This window comes from Vipera berus, assembly GCF_964194415.1.
Source record: "Vipera berus genome assembly, chromosome: W".
In the NCBI taxonomy this organism is placed as follows: Eukaryota; Metazoa; Chordata; class Lepidosauria; order Squamata; family Viperidae; genus Vipera; species Vipera berus.
In genome coordinates this window covers 70746995-70757029 of record NC_138210.1, presented here as the reverse complement: position 1 = coordinate 70757029, position 10035 = coordinate 70746995, and the positions used below count along the sequence as shown (strand labels likewise).

Below are 10035 nucleotides of genomic sequence, written 5' to 3'. Positions count from 1 at the left end.
CACTATTAATGAAAATAGAATCAAATGGCACAAAAGCTTTAACCAGGTAGGATCAATAACATACTTTGAAAAGATGTCATATTGATCGTTAGAGACCTGAAATTTCTGTTTTTCTATGCAATGTAATCTCATTAACATTCATCAGAATTATATAATACCGACCTAGTGTAGGAATGACCAGGCTGAGCCCAAGGCAGGGTTCAAATGCATCATAAGTCACACCTGCAAGAGAGTCCAGTCTGCCTTAAATGTCTTTCTTATCTCCCACTCATTTCTCTGCCCCGTTAGTTGGTCGGATTCTTGGAGAGAGCTTAAGTTTTAAATAAATCTTTATACTCATTTGAACTGACTGAATCTCTTGATTTCCCCAGTGCTTGACACATAGTGCAACATTATGTTTCTATTTTAAAAATAAAATGATCTAAAACTATACATGTAGAATTGGTGTATATATACAAGAGCTTCTTTAAATGCCAGATGACAAATCAGATTAAAAAATATTCCATAGACTAATACATTTTTAAATGGGATATATAATTTACTTAATTAACGTTGTCCATGGGGTCATGGTGGGTCAGACACGACTTTGCAACTAACAACAACAACAATAATTTACTTTGTTTTCAGATGAATAAAAGAATCAAAACCTGTCCTCTTCTTATTAAACACCTTTCATGTTATTTGCAGACTCCTCCCATTTCTCTTTGTAATCCAAACGTAGCTAATTCCTTAGGATGAAGAAGCCAAGACATTATCTAACACCTGCTGCCAGCATCAAGCTCCCTTCGTCCAGTGCGCTCCCACAGGGAGGGTCTTCACAGGGTGCCACCGGTTAAAGATTGCCGGCAGGTAACACCCAGGGGTAGGGCCTGCCCTTTGGAACCAGCTGCCCGCGGAGCTTAGGACTGCCCCCGCTCTCCGTTCATTCCGCTGGGACCTGAAGACCTGGCTCTTCGAGCTCTCTGGCCCAGGCTGAGAATTTTTAATTTTTAATTTTAACTGGGTTTTTTTATTTTCTCTCAGGGTTTCATTTAATCTTTTTTAATTGTTTTAACTTTTGTATTGATTTTCTTTTAAATATCCTGTAAACTGCCCTGAGTCCTTCGGGAAAGGGCGGTATATAAATCTAAATAATAATAAATAAACAAAACATTTCAGGTGGTTACAATGCTAGCTTGTCTAATCTTCATCAAGAGTGTTTTAATACATTTGCTTCAGAGACTCAGCTTCCCTGCCCTTCTCAGCGGACTTTGCTTTTTCCCCAGTTACTAGTTGTACACATTAACAAAGATAAAATGGCTAGGCAACATGAAATTACTTAATTTAGCTCTTAACTCCAACTCTTAGCAACTTTCTGGATACAACCCGAGTTACCCCTAATACATGGAAGTTTCTTTCATGGGCAAAGTTAGTTCATAATAGCATATGAGTTGTTTCAAAGGCGGCTATTCATAGTACATTTGAACCAATGTTGGTCTGGCATGCAAGCCCAGCTGTTCAGTCTCCACAGAGTGGAAGGGGCAGGTGAGTAAGGGGATCTTGGTTCAAGCAAAAAGAATCAATCATCCCAACATTTGGCATCAGTTGTGACCCAGTAACCACTTTGGAAGGGATCTTCAATGGCTTGCCGATTGCACAGTTGCAAAAAAAAAAGGTGATGGACATTAAGCAAGTAAAGGATTACATGGGTTAAAAGCATCAATCAAGGCTATTCAATTCAATTAAAATCAGAATTCTGAGAGGCTTTTTCGTTTTCTTGATTTTAAAAACAAGGGATCTAGTGTGGTGGTTTCCTCGGGAAGCACAAAGTCTCCCTTAGAAGTGGGAACCAGCTAGATTGCTGGGACCCCTCCTTCTTCTCCAGAGGGCTCGGCTGGGACCCCTCCTTCTTCTCCAGAGGGCTCAGCTGGGACCCCTCTTTATGCTCCAGAGGGCTCGGCTGGGAGCCCTCCTTCAGCTCCAGAGGCTTTGGGTGGGGCTCCCCCCACAGCCCCGGCGGTCTTGGGTGTGGCTCCCCCCACAGCCCTGTCAGTCTCAGGTGGGGCTCCCCGCACAGCCTTGGCATATTCCAGTGGGCCTTCCCACACAGCCCCAGCATGCATGGGTGGGGCTCTCCGCACAGCCCTGGTGGGCTTGGGTGGGGTGCCCCCATAGACCCGGAGAGCTCCGGTGGGGCTCTCCGCACATCCGTGGAGGACTTAGCTCAGCGCTAAGTGGAAGGGAAGAAATTCTGCTGCTATGACTGTGTTCCATGTCCAGAAGGAAAGATTTCAAACAAGATGGGTCAGTTGACTGAGGTTTAAAACGAATGTGTGGACGAGAAATGAATAAATCATTATGATTCAAGGTGCTGGTGATGACCTATAAAGCCCTAAATGGCGAGGGCCCAGGATATTTGAGGGAACACCTGTTGCCAGCATCAAGTTCCCTTCGTCCAGTGCGCTCCCACAGGGAGGGTCTCCTGAGGGTGCCGCCGGTTAAAGATTGCCGGCGGGTAACACCCAGGGGGAGGGCCTTCTCAGTGGGTGCGCCTGCCCTGTGTAACCAGCTGCCTGCGGAGCTTAGGACTGCCCCCACCCTCCGTTCTTTCCGCCGGGACCTGAAGACCTGGCTCTTCGAGCTCTCTGGCCCAGGCTGAGAATATTTTTAATTTTAATTTTAACCGGGTTTTAATTTTCTCAGGGTTCTATTTAATCTCTTTTAATTTGTTTTAACGTTTGTATTGACTGTTTTTTAAATGCCCTGTAAACCGCCCTGAGTCCTTCGGGAAAGGGCGGTATATAAATCTAAATAATAATAATAATAATAATAATAATAATAATAATAATAATAATAATAATAATAATAATAATAATAATAATAATAATAATAATAATAATAATAATAATAATTTATATGGACCATTGCTTCTCAACCTGTGATCAGCACAGGGAGTCTAGGTGACTTACAAAAATAAAAAAACCCATATACAAACAATAAAAAAACAATAACTCTTTTCTTTATAACATCAGAATGTAAGGACATACATAAATCAACCCTGATGAAACTTATAAGTAGTAGATAATATAATAAAAGAGTTGGAAGGGACCTTGGAGACCTTCTAGAATCTAGTCCAACCCCCTGCTCAAGCAGGAAACCTTATAACATTTCAGAAAAATGACTGTCTAATTTCTTCTTAAAAACCTCTACTGTTTGAGCACTCACATCTTCTGAGGGCAAGCTGGCTCCACTGGTTAATTGTTCTCACTGTCAGGAAATTTCTCCTTAGTTCTAGATTGCTTATCTCCTTGATTAGTTTCCATCCGTTGTTCTCGTTTGCCTTCAAGTGCTTTGGAAAATAGGTTGACCCCCACTTTGTGGCAGCCCCTTAGATATTGGAACACTGGTATCATCTCACCCCTAGTCCTTCTCTTTCATTAAACTAGGCATATCCAATTCCTGCAACATTCCTTCTATGTTTTAGCCTCTGGTTCCCTAAACATATTTGTTCTCTGCACATTTTCTGGAGTCTTACCATCTTTTTTTTTATATCATGGTGACCAAAACTGGATGCAATGTTTCAAATTTGGTCTTACCAAAGCAAGCACCCAGTTATCAGATAGGTTTCTCTGTATTTCCAGAAATATATAATAATGAATTAATATGACCTTTCTTTTCCTTTTAATCTAGAGATGGAAGATTGTTTTAAATGTCCCGAAGATCAATATCCAAGCAAGGAGCAAGATCAATGTCTTAACAAAACAATGAGTTTTGAAGAAACTTTAGGAATTTATTTGGCATCAGCTGCTATTGCTTTTTCTACAATAACAGCCTGGATTCTCGGAACTTTTATGAAGTACAAAGATACTCCCATAGTTAAAGCCAACAATCGAGATCTGACTTACATTCTTCTTTTGCTCTGCTTTCTTTCTTCCTTGTAATTTCTTGGTCAACCAGGGAAAGTCAACTGTTGTCTTCGGCAACCAACTTTTGTCATTGTTTTTTCAGTGGCTGTTTCTTGCACTATATCTATATCTAGATCTAGATCTAGATCTAGATCTAGATCTAGATCTAGATATAGATCTAGATCTAGATATAGATCTAGATCTAGATATAGATCTAGATCTAGATATAGATATAGATACACACTGTATATGTTTTATACATATTTATGAAGAAAACAAAACACACAGACATACAAATATATAGAGGGGGCAGTTAAAAAAGAGGAACAAACAGCCACATGCTTCTCCCAGAAGAAGGAAGCAGAAGCCACCAGCCTGATGATGACGGATGGGATTCCGTCGAAATGTTGCTCCTACACCTTTAGTTCTACGCGGGGAAAAACCCGAATAACCAAAGATCCATATATATATATATATATATATATATATATATATATATATATATATATATATATATATATATATATATATATATATATATATATATATATATATATATATATATATATATATATATGTAGATCTAGAGTCTTGGGTTTCTTCCCACGTTCCTTTCATCTTCAGAAAGTTGTGACGACGTTTCGACGAAATCCCATCCGTCATCATCAGGCCGGAGTGTTCCTCCTGCTGCTTCCAGGAGCAATGCGTGGTCTGGCTGTTCCTTTCCTTCCAACTGCCGGTGGGGCTGTGTTCTGACTGGGTGGAGGCGTGGCTGCTTTCTGATTGGGTGGGGGTGTCCTCCGGTTGGGTGGAGGCGTGGTTGTCTTCTGATTGGTTGGAGGCGTGGCTGTCTTCTGATTGGGTGGGGTATGTTCTGAATGGGTGGGGTTTTTTGTTGTGTTGTAATATCCTGAGTGTTGTGATTTGGTATCCTGAGGAGTGGGCTGTGTAGTGGCCTCCAGAGCTTTGGTTTGGCTCCGAGTTCGAGGACCTGCTATGTATCTCTGGTATGGGTCAGTCAGGTTCGTGTGTGCGTTCTTCTGCTTGGGTGATGGCACTTTTGCTTGACTTGTTCTGTCTTCTGTGTGGGAGAGTTTTTGTTCTGGGTGTGGATGAGTCTTGCTGGGGCTGGTGGCATTTGGGGTTGTTTGTTGGTTTTTTAAATTCTTGTTTGCTGAAATTCGTTTCTCTATCAATGCTGGCTTCCAAATGGCATGTAGGCGGGAGGTGTCGTCTCGCTTGTTCATACTGTCTGGGTGTTTTTCTATTTCAATGGCTTCTCTGATTATTCTGCTATTGAGATGTTCTATTTTGGCGATTGTTTTTGTACCTTCTTCTACGTGTAGAAGAACATAAGAACTCAGTACAGAAGAAAGATCACACATCTTCACTAGTACAACACATAAACACTACGGGACACAAAAAAACCCACCCATTCAGAACATACCCCACCCAATCAGAAGACAGCCACGCCTCCACCCAATCGGAGGACACCCCCACCCAATCAGAAAGCAGCCATGCCTCCACCCAGTCAGAACACAGCCCCACCGGCAGTTGGAAGGAAAGGAACAGCCAGACCACGCATTGCTCCTGGAAGCAGCAGGAGGAACACTCCGGCCTGATGATGACGGATGGGATTTCGTCGAAACGTCGCCACAACTTTCTGAAGATGAAAGGAACGCGGGAAGAAACCCGAGACTCTAGATCTACACATACAGACACCCGCGAGAATCTACGAAAACATATATATATATATATATATATATATATATATATATATATATATATATATATATATATATGCAAATTATTCTTGGAGACAGCTTGACTTTTTATGATCAAAAAAACATGGAAGGTGGATTTGATATCATCAACATAGTCACCTTTCCTAATTTCACTTTCCAGAGACGTAAGATTGGAAAAGTGGATCCTGATGCTCTGAATGGCAAGGAATTAGTCATTAATGAGGACGTGATAGTTTGGCATAGATCATTTAATCAGGTATGGTGTCAAGGAAAGTTTGCATGACCATTTTCATATGGATTCTCCTTCCAGGAAACTTACCATTCTCCTTCCAGGTAGATCCTGGGGGATAACCAAATCAAAACCACAGTTTTCCACTTTAATTGTTGAAAACTAACTTCACTAATATTGTGTACATTATTTATTACATTTCCCAAAATAGTGAACTGAAAATGTGAAAGCAAATAAATGCATTTAAGACTACATTTTAGTTGAGTGAAACTAAAATATATGAGTGATTTAAAGCAAATTTTATTGATTCAATCCATCTGATCAAATGGAAGAATTGAATTAATGCAAACTCACATATTCAATTCCTGGTATGAATCCAATTAAAAAGTGGGAAATCCAGGTCAAGTGTGCTCAGAAATTCAAATTGGAGATTTAAAATATACCTAAATTTGATTTGAAATTTAAAATTTGAAATTAAAAGACGCTTGCTCCTCGGGAGGAAAGCCATGACAAATCTAGACAGCACACTAAAAAGCAGAGACATCACCCTGTCAACAAATGTGCGTATAGTCAAGGCTATGGTCTTCCCAGTTGCAATGTATGGCAGTGAAAGTTGGACCATAAGAAAGGCTGAGCGCCAAAGAATTGAAGCCTTTGAACTATGGTGCTGGAGAAGACTCCTGCGAGTTCCTTGGACTGCAAGGCGATCAAACCGGTCAGTCCTAGAGGAGATCAACCCTGACTGCTCTTTAGAAGGCCAGATCCTGAAGCTAAAACTCAAATACTTTGGCCACCTAATGAGAAGGAAGGACTCACTGGAGAAGAGCCTAATGCTGGGAAAGATTGAGGGCAATAGAAGAAGGGGACGACAGAGAATGAGGTGGCTGGATGGAGTCATTGAAGCAGTAGGCGTGGGCTTAGATGGACTACAGAAGATGGTAGAGGACAGGAAGGCCTGGAGGAACATTGTCCATAAGGTCACGATGGGTCGGACACGACTTCACAACTTACAACAACAACAACAACAAATTTGATTTGAAATGCTTTCTCAAATCCTATTTATTTCTTGACCTTTTTATACATATTATGGATAGGACTTTTCTTTTTATTGTTAACAGTGCTGCACATTTAATTTATGGTCTAACAACTGATCTCTATTCAAAATAATAAATCCTCATTTTCCAACATTATTAAATTGAAAACTAGGTGCTCCCTATCTCTTTGTGCAATGAATATTGTCATCCCGGTTTTCAGAAAAGGAAGGATGAAGGAAAAAAATTCTGCTGCTATGATTGTGTTCCGTGCCCAGAGGGAAAAATCTCAAATAAGACTGGTATGTTAACAACTTCTCTGATTTTGTTGTTATAGACATGAACTTGAAATATCAGCCAGAGTGACATCACAAACAAGTACACCATACCATTCTGCAGCATGCTTTCAGCTAATTAGTTTTCAGATTGCATATTCATTAGTTTTTATTTGGAAATAGCAAAGATACAAAAGTGATTGTGAAATGTAAAAAAAAATCTAGATATATTACAATATCTGAAAATAAGGGAAGGGAAGGGAAGCATACCAAGCTCTAAACAATTTCATTTATTTATTTAGAAACAGTATATGGCTCCCCAACTCTGGGAAGTTTTGCAAAACAAAACCCCAACACAAAAGCCAATACCCCCCCCCCAAAAAAAAACCCCACCATTCCTGGCAACCACAATCAAACCAACCATGAGCTCCATAATACCTTGGAGACTCCAGGTTCATTGGTAAAACCAATGTTTTCAAGGCCTTTCTATGTATAGTGTGTCAAAGGGAGACCAATCTTAATTCTACAGAGAAAATGTTCCACAAGGAAGGAGCCACCATGGAAAAGGCCTCCTCCTTGGTCCCACCAGATTGATCTCTCCAGATGGACTCCCTTAAAAAAGTGAACATGTAACTTATTCTGCCTCCTGTCTTAGGTTGGGTATAACTTGGAAAAGACAATCTTTCAAATAACTTGGGCTCCAAGCCATGCAGAACTTTAAAGGTGACAACCAACATCTTGAAATGCCATCCAATGCAACACCTGCAAAAGAGGCTACATATAAATAAATCTAGGCTTGCATAGAACCATGCAGGCCACCTCATGTTCAAACAATTGAAACTTCCAGATTCAAGGGCAGTCCCATGTAGAGCACATTGTAGTAGTCAAATCTGAATGATATTCATTTAACCTCCAATGGGAAGGAAGGAAGGATTCAAACTATTAGATTAATGCCACACTTATTTTAAAAAATAATAACAATATTAATAATAATTTATTTCAAATGCTATGCTCAATTTCTGCACTGTTTGACTTCTTTGGAAAATCCTTGTTATTCATATTTTCTCTAGAGTGTAGTATATGTGCATTCATTTTTTTTGATGCCCATAAGTATTCTATTTATGGGGATAAACACAAAAATGAACATTAAAAGAAGTGAAGAAAGAAAGAAAAATAGGAAATAAAAATATTACATAGAAATGATATCCTGCAGCATCAGAAAATTTTGTTTCCAATGTAGTTTGTCCTTGAAATATGTGTAAAATATTGATTTTTGTGGAATTTCCTCCTTGATACATTGTCTTTCCTTTTCAATTGAAACTTAGGGAAAACATTTCATTTTTACACTCTTGGTTTCTTTCAATGTCCTGGAGTTCTATAAGCAAGTTAAGCTGCTTTTCTTATGAAGAACTTTTAGGAATCTATTATGCCACTATTGGCTACTTTGTATTTACTGACTATGTGGGTGGAATTTATTTATTTTTTTCAATTTCAGATATGTTAGCTTGCATCCAATGTCCAGAAGATCAATATGCAAACGAAGAAAGACATGGGTGTCTCTTGAAAAGGATAAATTTTCTATCTTATGAAGAACCTTTAGGGTATAGTTTAGCTTGTCTTGCTACATTTTTCTCCCTCATTACAACATGGGTGCTGGGAATTTTTATTAAGCACAAAGACAGTCCTATTGTGAAAGCCAACAACCGGGATCTCACCTACACTCTCCTGATCTCACTTCTGTTCTGCTTTCTCTGCTCTCTGCTCTTTATTGGACAACCTGGGAGAGTGACCTGTCTCCTCAAACAGTCTGCATTTGGTCTCATCTTCTCAGTATCCATCTCTTGTGTGTTGGCCAAAACGATCCTTGTTTCTCTTGCCTTCAAGGCCATCAAACCAGGATCTTGGATGAGGACATGGATGGGAAAAAGACTGGCTGTTTCTGTTGTTCTTTTCTGCTCTCTGTTTCAAGCAAGCATCTGTACTGTGTGGTTGTCAAAATCTCCCCCATTCCCAGAGTTAGATGTGCACTCAGCCTCTGAAGAAATGGTTCTACAATGCAATGAAGGCTCAGTTTTTATGTTTTATTGTGTCCTGAGCTATATGGCTCTCCTTTCATTCGCTAGCTTCATTGTGGCTTTCCAGGCTCGTAAACTGCCTGACAGCTTTAATGAAGCCAAGTTCATCACCTTCAGCATGTTGGCCTTCTGCAGTGTGTGGGTTTCCCTTGTTCCAACGTACTTGAGCACCAGAGGAAAAGCCATGGTGGCTGTGGAGATATTCTCTATCTTGTCATCTAGTGCCGGGCTTCTAGGATGCATCTTTTCCCCCAAATGTTACATTATTGTACTGAGGCCTGATTTAAACAACAAGGAACAATTAATAAGAAGAAATATTTAATTATCCTTTGCTTTGTTTGATTATGTTTTTAAGTTAGTAAGAGTAACATTCATAAAAATTAGAAAATATTTTTAAGTTATTCATATTAAAGAGTCTTTACATTCTGATTTACTTGTAGCTCTGAAATGTTGATTTAGGAGAAATTCTATCAAGTTTAAGCTTTTCCCAATGATATTCTAGGGTCTCACAAATGTAGTATGGAAAGACTAGTGATTTTTGAGAATCAGAAAGAAACCATTTTGCAAGCAAGCATGGATAATTTTCCAACTGTCCTCGTATATTTGCTAATCTGACACAATTACATTTCATGAGCTATCCATTGTAAATGTGAGCATAATGATGAAGTTTAAAATGTAAAGTTGAATTCCCACTCTCCATTGGAAAGTTTTGTTTTTAAATGTGAAAATTTAGGTGTATCTACTATATAATCAAGGGATGTGGTGGCTCAGTGGGTTAGGACGCTGAGCTTGTCGA

At 39.5% G+C, this 10035-nt stretch overlaps 1 protein-coding gene across 1 annotated transcript; it reads left to right on the top strand.

The window, feature by feature from the left end:
• Positions 1-8661: 8661 nt before the first annotated feature.
• LOC308676830 (vomeronasal type-2 receptor 116-like) lies at positions 8662-9561 on the top strand (the record flags this gene model as incomplete). Its single annotated transcript, XM_081342866.1, has 1 exon — positions 8662-9561. One exon carries the CDS (start codon positions 8662-8664, stop codon positions 9559-9561), a length of 900 nt encoding a protein of 299 aa, XP_081198992.1.
• Positions 9562-10035: the final 474 nt, after the last annotated feature.